This window comes from Coloeus monedula (genome assembly GCF_965178545.1).
Source record: "Coloeus monedula genome assembly, chromosome: 2".
NCBI lineage: Eukaryota > Metazoa > Chordata > Aves > Passeriformes > Corvidae > Coloeus > Coloeus monedula.
In genome coordinates, this window is record NC_138782.1 from 64,655,132 (window position 1) to 64,678,607 (window position 23,476).

General features: G+C 37.4%; 1 protein-coding gene across 3 annotated transcripts in view; it reads right to left on the reverse strand.

Moving 5' to 3' along the window:
- The window catches only part of L3MBTL3 (L3MBTL histone methyl-lysine binding protein 3), a 75,501-nt gene that overhangs the window by 24,246 nt on the left and 27,779 nt on the right, over positions 1-23,476 (reverse strand). For all 3 annotated transcript variants that reach the window (XM_082300102.1, XM_082300104.1, XM_082300103.1), the window contains exons 8-15: positions 20,988-21,092; positions 19,484-19,619; positions 17,180-17,271; positions 16,474-16,625; positions 7,575-7,651; positions 6,117-6,202; positions 3,841-3,951; positions 2,116-2,230 (exon numbers count right to left, since the gene is read on the reverse strand). In XM_082300102.1, coding sequence (XP_082156228.1) covers positions 2,116-2,230; positions 3,841-3,951; positions 6,117-6,202; positions 7,575-7,651; positions 16,474-16,625; positions 17,180-17,271; positions 19,484-19,619; positions 20,988-21,092 — 874 coding nt within the window. The remainder of the gene's footprint in view (positions 1-2,115; positions 2,231-3,840; positions 3,952-6,116; positions 6,203-7,574; positions 7,652-16,473; positions 16,626-17,179; positions 17,272-19,483; positions 19,620-20,987; positions 21,093-23,476) is intronic.

Below are 23,476 nucleotides of genomic sequence, written 5' to 3' on the forward strand. Positions count from 1 at the left end.
TCTGTAAAAGGAAGTCCTGCTTCACTGATGTTCTGATATTGAAAAAAAACCTCCCTATAAATGTTCTCTCCTCACTTAAAAAATTCAAACTCTTTAAAAATGTAATTTAAAAGAGCTACAACTGGTTGTCCATGTTTAAGTGAGAAGCTGCTGTTTGCATCACTGTGAAACAATATAAAAATCAACACCAATACTTGGCTCTCAATTCCCTAACTGCTATCATAAAGGTCATAATTCATCATGATGAATTCACTACATCTGAAAAGACTATGAATACATGAATACTAGACTATAGACTAATATTACTAACATTGCACAGCATTCACACAAACTTTCCTAATGTGAAAGGCAGAGATCTGGACCTCATCATTGAAAATCCTATTATATTGACTGAAGCAGAAACTGTCTTGCAAAATATTTTCTTCCCTCCTCATGAAACCCTTTCAGAAGTCTGGCAATGCTTTTTAACTTACTTGGAAACAATATTAACATTTTTATAATATTCCATATGGTAATAAAAGTTATATTGTCGGAATAATCTTTTTACTCAGCAATCATTCTATTTTATAAGCATTTGTGTAGGTTATTGCCTTTTCCTGCTTAATGAATGGTCAACTTCCTCTCCTGTCATATTGTCCGTCTTAATTTTCATAGCTTAACAGAAAGTTACTTCTAAGAGTCACATCCTAAAAGGGATGAACAGTGCCTCCTAAGCCACCATCTAGAGCAGATGATATGTTATACATGATGGGCATCTGTACCTTGTTTCTTTTAATGTCTCCAAAACACGAATTTACCTATTAATACTCACACCTAGGCTAAGATTTTTTTATTTTTATATCAATCTTAACATAATAAAAATGTTGCAACCTTATTCAGCTCTTTTGCCATATGATACAATTTTTATTTATGTGGCCACAGACTACTTTTCCCCCTGGGCTGCTCATTCAGCACACAGGACGGCACATCTCAGATTAAGAAGCAGATATGCAGCATCCTGTCTTCTCCTTGTTATTCACTTTGTGCTTTGGCACTTATGGCACTCTATTCAGACTCTGAAGGCAGAATGATTAACTTCCTAACAGGCAGTCATCACTGTACTGCTGGAGTGCTCAGAAAACTAATGAATATACTCTGATCACAGCCTGGATAGGAATCATTTCTTCTTGTCATTTAGAGACATTGAATTGAGGCACCATGATTTTCAGGTAACATATTCACACTGTGTGTGATTTATCCCAGTTATTGTACACTTAATTTTTTTCTGAGTACTTGGCATTGCTCAGCATTTCTTATTTTCCAAGCACAGTTCTTTCTGACCTTATTACAGCTGTGAATACTCAGCACTTGAGCAAACCATACCTCAGAGTCACTATATAAACCAATCTCAGAGAAGAGCACTCACTTAAAAACTCATCTCTTCAGAGTTTGGCTGAAGTGATTCCACTGTCATTATCTAGAAACACGGTGGCCTAGGCAGGGATATATTTACCAAAAAGTCTCTTCTCCCTGCAATCTTCAGTCTCATTTGTCATATACCTCCCACTTCAATAAGTACAACAAAATCCCCGGACAGGGCAAGCTGGTAAATCCAGTGTTATTATTGGTACCATGCTTCTGTTAGATTTATTTTCAAAGTGGGCACCATTAATCCCTCTTTGCTCAGCTGAAGAAAAAAAGAAAGTTAGTTGTTTTTGAGGATTTGCCACAGCAATTGAAAGCAGCATCTTCTCAGTACACTCTGGACTCCTTTAAGCCAAAAAGCATAGTAACCATCAAGAGAGATGTGAACAAAGGATCTTAAGAACGATACCCTACCCCTTCTGAGTGCCACAGCAGTTTCAGCACTGGCTTTGAGAAGACCAGGATTTTACACAACAGGTCTTTAACATTACAACTGGTTTTGGCTGTGTTTCTTGTATTTCCATTGCAGTAAGGGTAAATAGAGCTATCTACTAAAAAGTGATTAATTACTGACTATTGATTTTGCACTAAATGTCACATTTGCAATTATACCCTAGTGGCTTCTCTTCTTCGAATGGCACTGGCAGGGAAAAAGATAGCACAGCACACACGCCTTTTATCGTCATTACATTACAATGTGGTTTCTCTTACTAAGTGGGGGCTGAAGAGGGTGTCCAGTTTTTGTACACCAGCCTGCAGGATGGATATCAGGGCTGTCTACATCAGTCCAATAATCATAAATACTATCCCAGCCATCAAAATGAACCTAAAATACAAAAGGGAGAATAGTACATTTTAGATCAGGAAAATTCTCCATAGAATCAATTTACCTGAGTAATCTCTAGAAATGACATGTCCATTAGAGAAGTCACCTTCAGAGAACTACTTAAGTTACATGGAAAATACATGTATATTACATTCTGGACCCAGGCATACTCTCACTAAAGTAAACAACCATATGTCACATAGTTGTTTACTGTGTTATCAGGGTCAAATCCCAGGAATAACGCAGTTCTCACATTAGTTCTCACACTAATACTTAAGTACGAATTTCTGCTTTTTCATCTCTCAAAAAACCACACAAAAATCCAAATGTTTTTTAATCTCCTGTTTGAACTGGATTTAAGAACAGCAGAGCAGTAAGCAAGGACTAAAAGAATGTAATTTATCGGTAAAAAACAAACAACCCCTCCATCATACAAGCAACAATTTTACTAAAATCAGACTATACAGGATAAAGAGTAAATGAAGCATGTGACTTCCCAGGAAAGCACCAGTATGGGTTATGCACATGGTTTTTTTCCACACAAAAGCTAAATATCTTCAAATCTTGCATGACCTCTGTAGCAGTAAATTCCTCAGATCTCTCACGCGCACGTGTGTGGATGCACGTACACACAGAGACACAAACAGAGCTCTTTCAACATATGCTACAGGGTCAAATTACTGCCCTAGAAGTTACAAATCTTGTCATTTAATAAATTAGACTGGAGAGTGAGTATTTTCTTGATTTTGGGATGGGGTTTTTTTGTTTCCTTTTTTTTTTTTTTTATTTTGCATGTCCAACTTAAGGTAGAAAATACGTAGGTGTGAAGATATTAGTTCTGATGACTCTCTACCAGCAGTTAATTCAGATGATTCAAAATGAAATGTCAACTGCATCTCCTACCTGAAATAACAAGTATGCCTGGTAAAAAATCTCTACAAACTGCAAACACATACATCCTTTGTTTCTAACTGGATATCTAGTATATGTTAGTCCTTCCAACAGTTAAGGGCTCCAGAGTGGAAAACTGGCTTTGTACAATAAAAGAAAATTAATTCAAATACACAACTTCTGCAAAATACATAAAAAATACATTAACTTAGCTTAATCCAATCTAAAGCCCAACAGAAACTTCAGAATTGCAGAAATCACTGACAAAGGACAAGAGATCAGGGCTATTTCTTTGATATCTCACATATATCTGTCTCTTCCCTTGGAAACTTCTAGAGACAGATTCAATTAACCTAGACCAAATATTTCATGGTCCCTAATACAAATATCAAAGCAGCCCTTTGATACTTGACATTAAATAATCACATTTCTTGATAGAATAGACAATTGTCTCCTATCAGCTATTCCCAAAGCAATTTTCCAATATATTCATCTCTGCTCTCCAACTACTCACCTCAGCACAAGTAACTGGGAGGAAAATAATACAACCCATTCTGAAGGAATTATGCATATATCAATTAGTGAACAGCAAGAGCAAAATCTTAGCAGGACAGAGCAATGCCACTCATTTCTTCCCATGGTTAATTTTACAACTACAGGATTTCAGCTTTACAAAGTCCTCATCATTTACTTAAGCATGATAATATAGAGAAACTTACTTTTATTCTATAGTCATCAGTATCTACAATGGTTGCTACTCTGATAAACACTGGATTTCTCTTGTCAACCACTTCAAGTTTCATGTTTTTCTGAAAGCCATGAGAAGGTTTCTAGAAAAGAAGAATACTGTGTGAAACAGAAGAAAACCTTGAAATCTCATGCAGTTGTAAAATATATATAATCCATCAAAAATTTTCTGCCTTTATTTTTTCAAATCTGCCCTCCCTCTACTAGAAATTCAAGTATAAAGATGTAATGCAAACCAGTCTTATCAATCTAGCGAAACAAAGTAACTACTTTGAGAGTCCAGGTTCTCCTGGAGTGGACTGGATTCAAGCCATGCAAGGATGTAAATGGGTATCTTTGTTTGAATCAGTTTTTTTCCTAAATTCTCTAGAAAAGTTTTCCTAGAGATTTTGGCCAACAGTTTCAACTCAGTATTTAATAGAGCATTACATACCAGTTCCCTGAAATGTCCATGAAATTGTCTACAGGAAACATATTTGTGCTTTCTGGTATGTATTTTTGTTTCATAAATCAAACTCTTTTTCAGTCTCCTACTGAAAACATAACTAATCCACAGCAGAACAGTAACAAACAGGACCAAATGCCTGGGTTTTTAATACTATTTTTACAAAAATGGTGTCTTTGGTAGGAGTATTGGATTTTGTGTTTTGTCATCTGCAGTTATGAAAACTAAAGCAAAATTATTTCCATTTTAAAGGAACATATTCACAAGACAAATTATGGGTTTTATTCTAATTTTTTAGGAAAATAATGTATCAGTCCCTCTAGGACTTCCCAGAGTATTGGTGTTTTTTCTTCAGCTGCAGCTTAAGAACTCGGTTTTCTCCCATAATACAACATCAAACACTGTTACTGTCTCAGATATAACCAAATACCTTCCTAATCCTTGCTCAGGGTATTCATGCTGAGAATGTAAGATTGAGAAACATTATTAAACTAGACACACCTTGGGGTGATAGACTGCAGGTCATTAATAAACTCCGGTAATCTACTGACCTCAGGAACTGCTATAAACACCACATTTTGGCTTTTGTTAATCCAGCTCTTAGCAAAGTGTTATTGAGAATTAGTGTCCCTAATATGAAAAGCTGAGGCAAACATGCTTCAGTGTGCTGTGAGACAAAGGCTGGGAGCTATGATGCTGGCTCCCAACAGCAATACAAGATGATTAGAGGGGATGGAACACCTCTCCTAGGTTAAAGGGATGGAACACCTCTCCTATGAGGAAAGCCTGAGGCAACTGGGCTTTTTCAGTCTGAAAAAGAGATGCCTTAGGAGTGACCTAATTGCAGCCTACCAGTACCTGAAGGGAGACTAAAAGAAAGATGGAGAGGGGCCTTTTTACAAGGGCATGTAGTGACAGGATAAGGGGAAATTGTTTCAAACTAAAAGAGAGTAGGTTTAGATTAGATATCAGAAAATAGTATTTTACTGTGAAGATGATGGGACACTTGAACAGGTTGCCTGGAACTGTGGATGTCCAATCCCTTGAAGTGCTCAAGGCCAGGCTGGATGGAGCTCTGAGCAACCTGGTCTAGTGAAAGGTGTCCCTGCCCATGGCAGGGGGATTGGAACTAGATGGTCTTTAAGTTCCCTTCCAGCTCAAGCCATTGTGTAATTCCTTTCTGCATTAGTGACCATCACTGAAATCTTAAGAGCTCAAAAAGATGGATCACTGAAAGAAACTAGCAAGTACAAAGATAAAAGACACAGACACCCACAGACACCATAGTTAAGCTGGGGAGATGCTTGTGGATGCTGCCCACATGCCCTAGTTGCAAGCTTGCAGAAAAAAAGTCTGCTGAAGGGTGTTGAAAAAAAGCTCTTGCCCGAGGCAATGGACTAGATGGACAAGCAGACTAACCTCTTACAAACATTTTTACACTGTATCTATTGCACGATATAAAATGTACAGAAATACAAATCTTCAAAATATGTTATCATTACTCAGTAGCTATCTCATTATTTGTAATAAGTAGGCAGTAATTTTCCATAGCAAATTACACTCATTAGTAATATATTTGTAGCATTTAATCCCATTTATAATAATTAAAATAATACATTAATTGTTATTTATAATAATCTGATTTCTAACAGTGAACTGCAACTTACATAAAAATAAACCACCTATTATGCAACTAATTAACTGGATACTTGGAAACATAGGAACACCATATATGTATTCTCTTCTTAAACTAATTAATCACATGAATTTAAAAGCGTGAAAAACATTTAAGCATTTTCTCACCACTTTAAAAGCCCTTGCAGGTGCAGGTAATGAACTGGTTTCTTCCAAATACTTATCCCAAGAAAAATGCTTAGCGTGTGGATAATCTGACACAGAAGAAATACGAGCAAAATGAAACACAACAATGCAAAAAAATTAGGTTAACATTTAATTTACATAGTGCCTAGCACTTTTATAATACTGTTTTGATTTACTCTTTGGCCTTACAAAATAATTACAAGAAAGGCTCTTCTAAATTGTCTCTGATAAATTCACCATACAGGTTAAAAGAGCCAACAATCCTCTCATACACTCTACTGAGTAGCTATTGTACACAATTGCTTTGGGTATGAGAATATTCTGTGATTCCCTCTGCAATAATGTAGACTGGAAGAATCTGTCCACTTAACTGAGGAAATTAAATCAAGTAACCAACAGTCATTCACTGGTAAACAATCTGATCAGTGATAGCTTTGTACCACAGTGAGCACACCTGACTACTTGTTACTCTTTTAGTGAGCAATTTTTAACTAAATTTCTAGCAAAATACCCTGGACATTTATGAATAATCTACAGACATCATCAAAGAAGATGCTGCCTTTCTCAGAAAATGTCATGTTTATAAACACTCTAGGGAAGAAACACAAAGACAGCTTGGCTCTTAAAGAAAAGGCAGCGCCGGTCCTTCATCTTTACTCTGCACCAGAAGTCTAACTTGAACTTTAAACATTATTATTCATGAGCTAGAACAGAATTTGTTTTACAAGGGATTCACTGAATAACAGGCTGCAATTAACCTCCTGACAGACAGACTGCTTATGACTTTTCAAGATTTCTGGCTATTAGAATTGCTGTTGAAGTTGGTTTTAACCAATTAAAACTTTCCATGTTCTCAGACCACAGATGTCAGTTTCTGCAACAGGGCATTTAGGTCATCCAGCCATACACAACAGTCCTGAAAAACACTAATGAATATGCTTCCTTTCTCCTGTATCATCTTCCTCACAGTGTTTTCCTTCATTTCAAAGACCCCTTGCAAGTTTGATTCCTTGATCAATAAGGCAATTTTCTCATGAATCCATTACCTGGCACACTCAGTTCACATGAAGATGTTTTTCTAATGCAATGATCTCATGCACCTGTAATTTGCTTTATCAGCATTTTCAGAATGTGACTCTTACAGGACTTGTCAGCCATTCAGACAAAAATACAAACTTGTTCAGATTTCAAGGGATATTTTTTGTGAGTAAATGTCTCTTTACTAAACCAGTATATATTTGCATACTTAACACCTAACACCTATTATACTTCTATTTTTAATACAGTAAGTCCTGCAAAAAAAAATTACAACTCTGCAAATATTAATTCCTAATTACAGAAAAAATTCAGGAGAGGTAACAGAAAGATTATTGTAAATTCTAATGATGCTAGCTGACTGTAGTCACCTTAAATCTTTCAGACATGTAACAAGATACAAACCTGGTGGAGTGATGAGAGTTCTTTTATGTTCTTTACACCATCCAACAGGATGAATATGTGGGCTAGCTGCCTCACACCTGGAGGAAGGGGAGGAAAAAAAGGGCCTGAAAATGCAGTTCTTCAGACATCCTACTATGCTTACAAACCAAGACCTACAAGAAAGACTTAAATTCCAAACAACCCACAACACCTTCAACTTACACTTACACTGCAAACATAACCTGAAGATATGAACACATCTAACACAGACTTGTCACCACCTATACAAGCATAAGGCTTTATTTACAATTTTGCTGGAAGATCAAAAAAATCAAGTCCTTTAAATTAGTGGTAGATCTCCTTTGAGAAGCTATAATGCTGGATCTGAAAAATTCACAAGCAGAGACTCTTGGTAGAATCATGTTGGCTAGTTGCAAGAACACCAAAATCCCATCAAAGACAGATGGAGTCTTACAATGCCAAGACCAAAATTTGAAACCAAAAGCTTAAAGATCTTGATTAATGATCCAGGTTGCACCTGGAGGCAGGGGAGAAAATCATGTATAACTACAATGCACTGCCAATAGCAAGCAAAAACTCAAAACTGGATTCTGAGTGGCTTAAATGGTGCTATAAACATGTTAGTGTAGCCCAGAAGCATATAAGCAAAGTAAATCTGAGAAAAATTCTAAAAAAAAAAAAAAACCCAAACCAAAAACCAAAAACCCGAAACAAAACAAAAAATACCCGAAAACCAACAAAACATGCATTTTAGGCCCAAAACTACATTAAAGAATTAGTGATCCAAGACTGCAAACTGCCCTAAAAAAAACTGATCAAACTCTCTTACTCAAAGGGTTAACAACTTCCCATATTTTCTGCCAAGTGCATCCTAGTTTGCACTACTGCTGTTGCCTGTGGCATGCCACAAGAGCTGCAGAAGATGAACAGAGGCAGGGTGAGCTACACTTGACACGTGCTGGCATCTGTCTGAAGCAGTGAGATCACTCTCACTGTGCTCACTGGGTCAGTTACATTGTGCACAGAATAAAGCAGCAGTGGGTGCTGGCTTTCAAGTCCTCTTAAAAAACAAACAAAAGAGACACACACTGCAAAGAAAACTGATGTAAAAGCAGACAAGAGAAAACCTGTTTAAGCCTCCTGTAATATTAAATTACTATATATAGAACTATATATATCCTTACTACATATTATGATATTATTTCATAATGTAACACATTTTGCACAATAAAACACACAGGGTATATAATATATAATGTATATACCATAATTACTGAATTGTATTAATACACAATATTATTAATAAAGGCAAAAAGTAAGAATGATCTACAGGAAAAGTAAAATGCTATCAGGCTCTGCTGTGAAACGTGCACCATCCCTACGTCTGTGTCGATATTTACTGATGGTTTTTCAGCTGGCCAAACAATTGACAGTGCTTTTTTAATGAAGTAAAATACACTGTATTTATGTAGCCAGGATGACTAAGAAACATGCTGCTGACACAAAAGGCCAGCATCACTCTGCATGGCCCTGCACTACACTGTGCAAACACACTGTTTGCCTCTATTTAGCTGAAAACTCATATATTATAACCATGTAATAACCATGTAATACAGTAAGGGCCTCGCTTCTCTTAGTACCCTGCCGCACCTAATTTCTTCTTTAGTTAGATAAACTCAGTATTACAGTGCACTACCTCCCTCCTCCACTATTTCCTATCCCTAAATGTTTCAGTAGCTGACATTAAGTATTTCCAGCTATTGTGTGTGTCCACCCCCCCCCCCCCCCCGCCTTCTGAAGAATCCCGCCAGCATTTCCATCTCTCCAGCGGCCATGAGCTCAGCGTCCCACTCACTCCAAGGACCCAGTGAGGCCAACAAAATGAAGCCTGAGTAAATTGAAGTAGCTAAGGCCTTCATTCCCAGTTCCCCAGGGAGAGATAAAGAAACCTTAAGCAGCCAAGCAGTCATCTAGATTGAAACCCCATGTCTCCCTCCTGTGTTTTCCAAACACCTCTCAAATACTTAATGAGAAAAGAAGACAAGCAGAGAGTAACCATGCATGAAGGCACACACTTCATACAATAATCACTGAGCAACATGCCACTCGTGATTCCGTTTGTATCTAATCTCTCTCTGAAGTCAATGTCTCCATCATTAGGCTGGAGAATAACATTCTCTCCACTTTCCCTCAACCCAAGCTACTAATGCAAATTACCCGAACAGTGTCGAGCTGCTCTCTCTGAGTGCCATAATATGATCATTATCAGTATCTACCCAGAAAGTATTACCATGCTGGAACTTCAAATTAATTAAGTTGCCTTAATTAGCAATACTAATTTATATACTTCTAAAAGATCACATGCTGATAATGTGCAATATCTAATTGGGTGCAATGAACCGTGCATGACAGAAGAAGAAACTAAAGGTAAATTATGCAGGCACTCTATAGTCTTAAGATTCAAAGGTCTGCAGATGTGGAACACAAACATACTTTAAGGATTGCAAAAGGAAACACAGCACAGAAAAGATTGTAGACTGGACACTGGGCTACACCACATTGCAGTTTTGAACCTCCACTGCATAAAAGAAAAATGAAGGAGCACAGCATATTTGAAATACATGGAATAACATTATCTCAATTTTTTTTTTTTTTTAAATCTGGAAAGTATTTTACATGATGTCTAAAACTCAGTAGGGATATACTCCAACAACAGAAATGCAGGCTGGGTGTCTCATAACATCATTTCACAACAACCACTGCTCTAGCCTTCTACATAAACAGAGTGAAGCACTAGTGATGAAAAATACTGGCCAACATAATACAATTATCTTGTGGCTATATATATGAAACAGTTTTGCTAGTATTTCTTTGTAATGATGCCAATCAGGTAATTCCCAGCAGATAAAACCTACCTTAGATAGACTCTGTAGTGGCTCTGACAATAGCCAAGGATTTAACTCAGCCCAAGAATGCCAGCCTTTTGTTCTTCTACAATATATAAAGCTATACTGTATGTATTTAGTATGTATAGTATCGCACCAGGTACTCTCTAAATTGTTGAAGTTGCCATTAATAAAAGGAAGCAAAGGAAGAGAAAGACCTTTTGTGATAATTTAGCACTGTTAAAACTCAGCACCTGACTCCTAGAAATGTTTTGCCCCAAAAAAAAAAGAAAAAAAAGGTGAGTCCTTCATGCTTCCTCTGGCCTCTTTTTTTCTCTTTACAGTAACTGTGAAGAGAAGCTAACAAGTAACAAGCACGTGGGGCAGCACGCCTCTCTTCAATCCCTCTCATGCTGGGAGTTTTATATGGATAAGGTTCTTTTCTGCACCGAAAAGAAATATCCTCTTACTTCCTAAAATGTTTTGAAGTAAAGTCCACAAATTATTTTCAAAAGTCTCCTGAGTTAATTTGGGAACAAGACCCATGCTCAAGTCACTGTGGTATTATCAGTATTATAATTAAGATAATCACGAGGACAAACCTTCTAAATGCATTTGGTTTGGTTTGCTTTTTCAAGCATAGTCTGAACACAATTTTAATAAAATTCTGAAAAGTGAATGCCACTGCACACACTTCCTGCCTTGAAGATTCAAGAAGAAGCAAATGACCAAGGAATGTCAGAATGAAAGATGCATTCCTGGAAGATGCTCTGACATTTCAGTGAGCATGGAACACAAAGCAACATGTGATTCAACAGCATTGCAAAATAGCACCATGAAATATCTACAAACTTTGATTTGCTTTAAAATAAAAACCCATTCATTACAGATAAGCCTGTAAGAAGACTCTGCAACCACAGTGGACTCAGGAAAAAGAAAGATCCCTGTTACAGCAAAACCAGATCATACAGTTCATCTTCACCTACTGATTTTACACAGCCTTTTAGCTTCTAATGGTTCATTTAACAACAGAAATTAGAGATCAGTAAAAGTCACACACAATTTAAAGTAAAACTATTATGCTTTAATGTGTGTTATTTAATGGACATTCATCTAGTTTGGAAGAACAACAATAGTCTATCAGACTAAGCCCAAGAGTTGTCAGCTGCAATGCTAAAGCCTAGCTGACCTTTCACAATCAATTTGCCACATCCCACAGCTTTTTATCTCCTTTGTTCCAAACCAGAAGGCAGATCACCCAGCTCACATGCTTCATAAAACACAATGCTCCATGAATTGTGAGGATGCTTGCTAGGCCAAAAAAGGTTACCAACACTAGCAGGAGCTGGAAGATTTTGCACCTCCAAACCTACCTACCCCTAGACCAAAGCAGAGCACCACCACCACCTTCTGCCAGGCAGTAGAGAAGTGACAAATGCACGCTCAAGTAATAAAACAAGATTACAATGTCCACACAATTCATGTCACTTGTGAACCATTCTTTCTGTTGTGTGAGAACATGCAGACAGAAAAAGAAATCTAATATCCATACTGGAAACTGAAGCTAATCCAGGAAGCTGAAGTGGAGCCAAAAGCAGCAGAGTGCACCAGCTGAACCTATAAGAGAGCCATGCAGTGGGACAGAACAAGTGACAGCTTGCTGAGTTATGGACATCTTAACTACAGAAAAAACATCAAAGCAGGGAAGAGCTACATGATGTAAATGGCCAGGAAATAGTTCTGCAATAAGGAAAACCGAGGGCAGCTGACAACACGATCCCCTGGTGCTTGCACCACTTTGCATGAAAGGAACACATGTAAAGTTCAACAGTCCTTAACTCACGGCAGGAGAGCACATCCCAATGGGAGATGCACACGTGGAAGAAGACTTAATATTCTTCTATTGATCACTTTCACCTGTCCTGTTAATTTTTCCCAAAAATCTGTTTCACATATACAGCTCATCATAACTAGATCAAGAGAGATGGATGATAATAAATGATGAAAAAAATGCTTGCTGTTGAAAAAGTTAATACTCAATTATTTCCAAAAAATATTTTTCAAAATAGGTCTCCACATGAAGCTCTGGACAGATTTTTTTATTAAATAGTCAGCATTGTCTTTACAGTAAGTTGCATGTGTTATAATCATTTTCTGTTTTGAACTGGTTTCTGATTTTCCCTTTTGGGAAACAAATCTTTTGATAGTTTGATTTTCACTTTAATAAGTATAGATACAGTCTATAATGAAAATGTTATCTATCAAAAACCACTCATACACACATGCCCAATACACACAAATAATAATATGTCCTCAAAAATGCTACTTATACAAGTTCTTGATTTTGACATGTCAGTCATCCAACAGTGCATAAAAAAAGAAAGAAAAACATAAAAACCATCCTGCAGCCCCATCTAGTGCGTAATTGAGAATACTTCATCACTGACAAGTATAAAGCTGGTATAATTTTAGGTCAGGACTTCTCAAAATGTAATCCAGGAGACATGCAGGAGGTTATGGCATGCATCCAGAGGTGGTACAGCAACATCATCTATTTTCTATTTAAAGTCTGATAAGAAAGCAGCATGGTGATTCACATGAAATTTTAGAGCTTTAGGGTCAGATAATGGTTCATTATCAATTTAAACACTTAAAAGCATGCACTGTGACTCATGGTTCTTCAAGATTGTTTTATCTTCTTTTTGACATAATATAACCCCTTCTAAAAGACTGTTCCTTTCAAAAAGAAAGTGGAGCAAAGTTAATTATCTCAAAAATGAAACAAGCAGAGTGCAACTTTTAAGGACTTGGCTGCTAAGAAAGTAGTAAATACTGATGGAGAACAAGGCTGGCCTCTTACTTAGTCTCACACCAAAATCCAGTCTGTTCCAAAAGTCATACAGATCAGAAAATGATTCCAAAAACCAAAAGCTATTTTATTTTCACAGAAGGATTCAGAAATTATTTTTCTATGCAAGACAGACAGGAACAGAGCAGTGAGCGATGCACGGGCCATTGTATTTTAACACACTCCTGGTAAGCTGATCCCAAAAGCTGCTTGTACAACCTTCTTGGCAGGGGAAGTTCAGACCCAGCCGAGGATGAGTGAAGGCACCCAGAGCCCTCTGACAGAGCAAGTCTGGGATGCAGTACGTCCAGCACAGCCATTGCTCCACTTCTCCTGTGCGTAAACAGCAACAAGCTGGCACAGCTTCACCTCTTTCATGAACTCTGGCTGTGTTTCCATTTGGTCACAAAAAAATTAGGGAGCTAAGGTGACATCGATCTGTGTGCAAGCAAAACTGATGTAAGAGAATGGAGGAATGTAAGACGGATCTGTAGTTAACTCACAGTTCTGACATACCCAAAGATTCCCAATGCTATTTCCAGGTTCAGACAACGGTAAGAAAATTCAGGAGTTCCACTGAACCAGAATGCCTTCGGCTTTCAAAGTATTATGTTTCATCAAAAGAGATGGAACAGATGGAAAGGGCCTGAAGGCTTATGTTGTATAGGACAAAATTCTCCTTCATTAAGTAAAGTCTTGAATTTGACAATTTTGTTCACTTTTCTTCCATCTAAAAGCCAGTATCAAAGGAAAATTTAATAGGATTTATAATACACTGAAAGTATCATGACCATGCATTAAAGAGCTGCTGTAATGACTAATTCTAGCCAGGGTACTTACTCTCAACCAAAAACATATTTCCTAATACTCAGAAAGGAAGGAAGGAAGAGTATCTTCAGGCTGAAAGCCTGAAGCCTAAAAAACCTTAGGTGATGGTAACGGATTTCTGTTGCCTGAAGTCAGTAAAATCAGTCAACTCTCTTTTAGGTATCCAAAAATAGGAAAGGTTTTTTAACCTCAGTGAGAAAGTTCAGTCTACTCCAAATAAAACACAAAAGGTATACAGAGGTATAAGGTAAAAAGAGGTACTTGTTTGAAAATAACCAACATACACAAAGTAAGTAATTTCACCTTCATTATAATTCTGACATTGAAGCCTACATGCAGGCACAGGGTAACTGTGAGGCTCGGTTCTGGGTAATCTCAAAAAACCTTTTTGTTTTTAGTCACAGACAGCAGTTGGTAGACATGAAATTTATGCACCTAAGATATTTTAAGGCCCCTACAAACCTAATATCTAAAATTAAAAATGTAAGTGGGATGCATTCAGGTTGCATTTTCAGACTCTTTTTTGGTCGGACATTCAATTGCTATTTTCATTTGCTGCTCTTTTCTCCCATTTTCTTTCCTTCTTTCTCTATTCACTTTTCTCAATGCAATGCTGAGATGTAGGCCACACTACTCAAAATTTAATTTCCATGCACAGTACTTCCAGAAGCATCTTCTTGCTGCTTCCAGAACAGTATTTCACAATTTCACCAAAAGAACAAAACTTAAGCTTGACTTCAGTATAAACACAGCTCCAATGATTTATCAAAATCTATAGGAAAACCTAAAAAACTTTCCACTTCAAATTTGCATCATCCTTTATGCGGGTTTTATGCCATGTATTCTACCTCCAAAATTCAGAAAACCCACTTCAGGATACTATATCTATAACTAACACCATAAATGTAAAGCTTGGTTATATACTTAAAAACTGCTTCTCCCTCCTCTGAAAAGATTGGTGGCCAAAGTTCCTGTTGACATTGGCATATTAACAAGTCTGAAATTCAGTATACATCTGCTATATATAGTGCAGTATTTTAGAAAGATACCTATGCTACGTCTGAACAAACTACAGGTTATATTGCACTGTGTTTATCCTAAAAGCTTTTTCTAACTGCCATTTTAATTATTAGTTAATGTCATAGCTGTTATTACTGAATATTCAAATATTAAGAAATTTAGAGTTAAGTTTTCCCAGTCCCCACTTCCCTGCTGCTTTGTAGAGAAAATGTATGGTTTGTGTTACTTCTTCATGGAAATAATTGCTAATCTTTCTGGTCTTTGACTAGTATGGTCTATTACCTTGATATTCAGTTCTTGACTTCACTTAACTGACTGTTCACTACTGCTTCAGTAAGTCAGTTCTACTTCAGTTTATTTGTCATGTTGGCCACAAATTTATTATTTCAAGAGATGGACTTGCAAAGTTTTGAAGTTACTTTAATAGTTTTGTGGCATTCTCATTGACATAATGCCTAAGTAGTCATCAAATACAGATGAAAAAAAGTTTCTTCATTTATATTTATAGGCTCAGCTATACAATTAAGTTGCCACTGCTGAACCCCAGACATAAAGGGGATACATACAATACTCTGTTCTGCAGTAACCTACTCTCCAAAGACTGTAAGATAAACTACCTTGCTCCAAATCTGTCAGCTGAAGATCCAAGTATAAATACAAACTTGCACTGTGACAGCCTAAACCTCCTTCATTGTCTTTATGCACCTAGTACGTTCTGCTCCATCCACTGACTTTCCTATATAGATACACACAACCCCTCCACCATACAACATGCAGAAACGTCATCTCTAACACGGGTCAGGATAGCAGGCTCCCAATTTTCACTGGACTGGAGAACACAGAGGACTAAAACCAGGTTTTGCCACTATCCTGTTGCCTTATAGAAGATGACTACAGTTCTGTTACAACAGAAGTGGATCAAGAACCTTACGAATACATGCAGCCTTTTCTTCAATTCACAACTATAAGTAAAACTAATTCCAAGTACACTTAGTCTCATTATCATGGTGCATATTCTCCACTGAAGATACCAGCCTCAGAGATAATATGTAACTGAAATCAATCCACAACTCCAGATACAGCAGCACACACAAACACTCATTTAGCACAATCTCAGCATTTTTTACATGCAGCTTGACATGGGAAACTTAATTCCTCCAGTTTGCCACTAAGATGTACTTTGGTGGCCACACTTAGAAATCTAGCAAAAGTGGTACGGTATCTGTATCGCCAGTCTGGAAAGCATCACAGAAAACAGCACTTAGAGCTAACACATTTCTGATACATCTCACTAGGATACAAAACAAAAACATCATACCAGTAGTCATAACTCTCATCCCAGTTGTCAAAATGAACCAGAAAACGATTGTCCACCATGTCTGTTACCGTGGCAACACAAATGAAAGTCGGGTTCTTCTTGTCTACAGCTTCCAGCTTCATCCCCACTCGAAATCCCGACGGGATCACTGTCTACATAGAGAAAGACATTTAACTGAAGATAAATACTATAAACCCAGAAATCTCCCCAGCGTACACAATCAATATATTCATGTCATTTCCAAGTTTCCCAATTAGTTGTCCCATCAGAGTGGCAGCAGCCTAATTAGCTGACATGAGAGATGTTCAAACACAGGGACTTGTGATTTATGAAAAAAAAGAAGTCCTAAACATGCTGCTAAAATTAAATGTGTTCGTTTTAGCTCTGTCTTAGATACTCTCTCTGAAAGAGCATTCTTGTTCCCCAACATTATGGTGCAAGACACAGTACTAATAACAAATCTTTAATTTAAGATACTGTTTCTGAATGCACTGGAATTTTAAACAGATCAGTAGAAAAGTAATGAATTGGAACTGCAGCAGTTAGCTGCAGTGGAGAATGTTATTGAATTGTAAAGCAATTGTTGTAAAGATTCTAGTCTTAAATTTCAGGTCTCAAGTCTGTCATCACTGAAATGTGCTATGAGTCTCTACCACACACATGAGCATGCTCACAACTACCCCATGAGTAACAAGTGAGTACTTACTGCATTCTGGTTTTCAAACAGTGATTTAGGAGCAGCTTGAGCCTTGCATGCCTTCAAGTAGGAGGGCCAGCTGAATTCTTCTTCCTTATATCCTAAATGAGGGTTGTAAAAGAAGGGCAAGAAAGGGCACGTATGAGACACAAGGTGCATGTATCAGTGAGAGATCAACTTTATACTATGATCTTCTTCCCTTTGAACAAACATCTCCAAACAGCACAGGCTACAAACCACCTCTTTGTCTCTCCCCATGAAAACCTCACCTTACCACCTCCCTGCCTCACAGTGGTACTAACTTACTTCCCTTTGTTGGTCTCACTGACACAAACACACAACCAACAAGTGTTCTCCACCTACTTTTCAGTCTGTTGCTTCTACTTCAGAATCAGAAAAAGACCTACAGATCCCACAACTCTTCCCACTATGCCAGCCAGTCCAAGAAAAAAAAGTCCCCCCTCCTCCAGACTTCACTGTATTACATCATCAGGCTAACACTAATACATCATCGCTACCAGCTTTAAAACAAACCCCCTAGGTTATATCAAACCAGCTGCTTACACAATCAATGCCCCAGGACCCCTTCCACATTGACAGTGTAAACTGTCCCCTGCATGGACTTTATACATTTTTTATTCTGTGTATATAACACTTGGAAAGAAATCTGTATTTCTGTTAATGTTTTGCTTCTTAGGGGGAAAAAGCACAAATAATTTATAACATGTTGAACTGCATAAAATAATCTACAATAAACCATTTGTAGTTCTAATCTACAAAACAATGCTAGGAGTTGGAAGCAAATAGATTTTCTCCTTCATTTTTCTGTTGAGTAATAGTTATAGAAACATCTCCTTTAGTCAATATGTTACAACCCAGTAAAGCAAGACCAAAACCACAAGAAATTTCAGTGAGTGATTGCCTCTACTGAAATGTGTCACCCCTTAACTACTTGAAGTATTACTCAAATATGCCAGAGACAACTGCTTTGCTTAACCTGAGATTCTCATATTATCCCAGGAAACGCAAGTTTAAAACCCTTCACCTTCTCTGCACAGGGCTTTCTCACTTTTTATTTCAAATAGTAGTTGACATAAATTAACCTACAAGTCCAAACAAAAATACATTTCTTATACTCCAGTTGTCTCTTGTCTTGATACACTACAGCTGTAGACCATTTGAAACCATTTTTAAAGCAATACAGTATTGAGATTTCTCATTTTCCCTTTGTAACTCTAGAGAGTATTCAAACCTAAGCCCAAACTCACAGTAGACAATAAAAACCTCCCACCTACTGTATGTGTGATGGGATCAGGTACTGGGACTAGGACAAAGTCCATGGAAAAAAACCTGGTTTTAGTAGACTGTGAAACAGTTTCTGGGCAGCGTGGGTCTTCCTGTCACCAACTGAGAAAGGGAGATCTTAAGCTCCTAATTTAACTCTCAAAAGATGACCAAAGGTCAGTTTGATTTATTCACTGCAGATATAGAACAGTCAATGCAATTTTGACATGCATATGTACCCAGGTATATCTCTTGCTGTAGAATTTGCCTGTGTGAGATAAAAAAAGTGGCCTCCTCTACACAAAATGAATAGTGTCCTGAAACACTATCTTTTCTAATTTCTGTGAAACCCAGTTCGATTTTGCCGCTTCACTCCCCTACGCCCACTGGAAGCCCAGCAGCAGCTACCCATTGCCTCTGCTGCTGTGGGGATGGGAGACATCCCACCACAAGGCCTATTCTGCCCAGCAGCACTAGGAGTTACCCACCCTTTCCATTTTAACTAACAAGACTAGAAATGCATTTCAGAAAACATCTAGAATAATATTCTTCCCTTTTCATGTCCCTCAATTCCCCTCCTCCCCCCCCCACACGTCAGACCACCGGGTTCCAAATTTCTTAGGTTTATATTATGAAGGTCAAAAATTTGCATTTTAGCTGAAAAATGAAAGGCTACTAATGCAAACCTTTGAGTTCTTCTCTGAGGTGCTATTTTATATACATACTGTCTTGCAATAAGCATTGATTTGGGGTCTAAGTTTGCTGCTCAGTTTTTTTTCCTAATGCCTTATGATGACTCTTATGGTCCATTTTGTTTTCTTGGTTTCTCTGGATTTCCACTGAATAAAAGTGGAAAAAATGCTTTCAAACTTGAAATTTTACACAAGACTTAGTGTTTAATTTGCCATTTTCAAATACTCTTGACTAAATTAACTAAAACATTTCTGCCAAAAAAAAATATTACAGCATTACACAGGTAGTCTCAATCTCAGAACCATGTAAGACACACAGATTTAAACTTAACAATACCTTTAGGGGGATGAAGCTTGTGACCTGTTTTTTCACACCATCCAACAGGATGAATGTCTGAAGAATCAGCATTCACCCAGAAATCATAACAATCTGGGTATCCATCAAAATGGAGTCGTATTCTGTACCCACAAACCTAAAAGCAAGAATCGACAACGTACAACACTATGTTTTAAGATCTTTGCCCAACACATAACCACTTCCATTCAATATCATATGTAATAACTGTATGTTTTCAGTCAGCTTTTTACTTCTGCTCAATCCAACATTGGATGAACAAATTCATTTGATAAAATGAATTAAAAGGCAAAGCTATTTGGAGAGAATTAAAAGGCAAAGCTATTCTCAGTCTGAGTGCCTCCTCTTCTGGTCAAAAGAATTTAACTAAAAGCTGGCTATTGCCAGTAGTGCTCAAAAACTTGAAAATAGTTCAACCCAGCATCAGAGTAAAATATAAGCCCTACAGAAGAGCATGAATACATCTGATACAACCGAGGACAAAGTGCAGATAATGAGGTTCTCAAGCTATCCTGATTAACTGATATACAAGGGAGCACTGAACAATAAGTATGTTCAAAAGGCTCTCCATAGAGATACTGAAAACTGTTCAAGTAAAGATGAGAAGTCAGTGGAGGTATTCCCCAGAACTTCATTATTCCACGAAGTAATAAGTCAGCCACTGAGAGAAAAAAACAGGACACAATACTCTCTCTGTACGGAAGTTCTCCACATCTCCCTGAGTGCCAAATGCCAAAAATTTACTGCAGTCATCAGTGAAAATCTCAACAACAACCCTATTCTATATTTAATTTGTATTCTGACATAACTTCCAGTTTCCTCATTTTAATTCACAAATGAAATCCAAAAATCCACTAAAACTACGCAAAACTTAAAGTAAGGTACGTTTAAAAAAATATACAAAATATACCTGAGAAGCAGGTTCTCTATTGAAAGCAAAGAAGCTGTTTGTCAGAAAAACTATTTCATGAACCACAGCAAAAGGAAAACTGAGCTTATATTTTATGTTAACTTGCACAGGTTGCCAATACAGGCAATTTCTGCGGCCATCAGTCTGAAAAAGTTGTAGCACAACAGCAACACAAGAAACTTTTAGGTATTTGTATCAGTGCATGGAGCAACTGCAAATACTATCAAACTTCTATAAAACTGCTATGTATCAGTTGTCATACTTACATTTCTTTTCTATTTATTTTTTCTTTAAAAACTACAGGATTACAGATAAACACGTCATCCAACTAGTCTAATACTGTTTTCTCTAGCTATGTATGTTAAATATATGCAAATAGTCACTGCTGCATTGACACTGGATATATTTTTCACGTCTATCAGGCAGAAATAATATAGCATTATTAATTTAAAAACCATCTTCCTACATACAGTTTCTGTTTGCCTGTTAGATAAGAGTGAGGGTTTTCAGCTGCTGCTGTTTCATTTCAGCCTCTGCTACAACCCCACACCATGGCTGCTTGCAGCCTCTACTTACCTCAGCCACTGTGAGAACACAGTAGATTGACTGGTGCTCAGGATCCACACCCTCCAGCTTCATCCCTACCTTGAATCCATTCTTGTTGTATGGGAAAGACTGATACTGCAAGGGAAAGCAACAGTTTCAATACTTCTGAAAGTATAGCGGAGAAACACCCAATATCTTTGTAAGGAATAGAAGAATGATTAGTTATTATTCACGCTTCTGAAAGAACTAATAAATCACTTCAAATTAAGTCTCGTTTTCAAAAACGTAGAGAGGAAAAGAGAAATTGGTGATTGTTTGAAAAACACATTGATACTAGAATGACTTAAACTTTGAGAGTATGCAAGAAAATTAGGAAGAATTAGCAAGACAGTCAAGGGAAAGAAGATGACATGATTTGTCCTCCACTTTTTTCACTAACTGTGAATAAAACATCTTAGCAATTTAATTATTTATTTTTTCAGCCTGTACAGTGACACTGACACCTTCCTGGTAGATGTCATTCCCTATAATAATCACAACAATGACTCTCTATTTTGCCTTCCACATCTCAGGCCATGAAAGATGAACTGAAAGGCAGAAATACTGAACACTGTATATTGATATGGCCTACTTGCTGTCCTTCACATGCTGAGTCCAGATTATGTCTTCCAGGAGAATCTCTGCATCACAGGAACATGACCTATCCTTACATCACATTACAGTGAATCCAGAAGAACATCTTTCAAAAAACAGGGAGTGAAAAAGAGGCTAAGCAGGATGGGTATTTTCAACCAGAAGGCATCAGCATCCCTCTGTTAAAGAGGAAGGAAGGTAGCAGATATTAAGGTTAAATTGGAAGGAATATCAGAAAAATACGTGACCAAAACTGAAGACAGTTTTCCACAGGTTAGAAAATTCACAGTTTTTATGTCCCAAATGGTTACAGAAAAATACACAGGAAAAGCATCTTAAATGTTCCCTTTTCCTTCCGTTTCTGTCTAAAAGCTACACATGCTCCCGAATCAACTGCAGTACCTCTGCAGCCAATGGGAAGAGAAGGGTACCAAGGGAGCTACTCAGAAAGGTACCACCTACTTGGAAGGAAGCAAAACCTTGTGAGACACAGTTTAGAAATTATTCTAAGATCAGGAGGTGGCAAGGACTCTCCATCATCCTGACCATTCCTAACTATGGGTACAAAACAACACAGTGAAAAGTATTGCTTCTGAGCTGGTAAAAAAAAAAAAAAAAAAAGAGTAATACTCAAAATGCAAACAGAAATCAAGGATTCATAATTGGTGATGTTTGATTTGGGATTTTTTTTAACCTACCTGTTTATGTGGCTTGATTCCTCATCTGTAAAATGGAGAAATATTACCTGGCCAATTCTGAGTGTTATTAAGAATTGTCTTTCTGCTACAGGTTTTAAATACTGCACACTAAATAAAGCATTACCCAGAGGCTAAAGACTTTGATAGAAAATACTAAATTAAGATGCACTGGATGAGAAAGGTACAATGGAAAGAAGGGAAAGGAAGAAACATGGAGTAACTCCAGACTTCATCACCATGTGCAGCACCCTGCAAAAGCCTGTGTGCTGCTATAGCATTTCATGGACCTACAGACAGGCAGAGCAATGCTTTGTAAATCTACCTTCTCACTAAGACATTCCTTATCCATATTGTTTTCTTGCTAATTTTTGAACCAGTATATAGCACTGGGGGATACAACTAAAGGTAGACAGAGAACAGTTGTTCTTGCACAAATCTATGGAATCTGCACACCTCAGTCCTAGTTCTTCACTTTTCTAACTCAACAGCATCTAAAAGCATCAATTAAAGGTCAGCATCACATGCGTATATGTAAGCTGAAAAGCTAATTCCTGCACAGAAGACTTAATAGCTGAAGTATGAAACATACAGAAAGAAATTGATGCAAGAAACAGACTACAAGTAAGAACAGAATTATCAAAAAAAAAGCAACACATAGCAGGAGTACAGCAGCTGAGACATGTTCACATGTTTCACCAGGTTTTGCAAGAGAAGACAATACCACAGAAACCTTATGGATTAGCTCTCTTCCAAGCAAGGGAAGTGGCACTAATGAAAGCACTGAAATGACAATGACTACCATAGCAGGCAAAGGACAAGCAGGACATGATGATGTGACATCCAATCAGATGACGGGCAAAAGGAGAACAAGACAAATTAGTATCTGATATAGTAACAAAATATAATGACAGCAGAAGCTGAAGAAAAGACAGGTAATATAATCAAAGCAACAAGACAAAAGATGACCTTTGTACCACCTTTCTAAACATATTTAAAGAAAATGATATGGCATGAAAAAGTGTGGCTACGTATAACATTTTCAGCTTCAGAGATTAGAAGGAATGGCTAGAACGGCAGATTTTGGAAAAGCATCTGCTTTCTGCAGTCTGATTTGACAGCATTCATCAACAACAACAGAATTCTCTGAAAAAACAGAGAAAGATAATTGCTTTCATAATTGCTGATGGA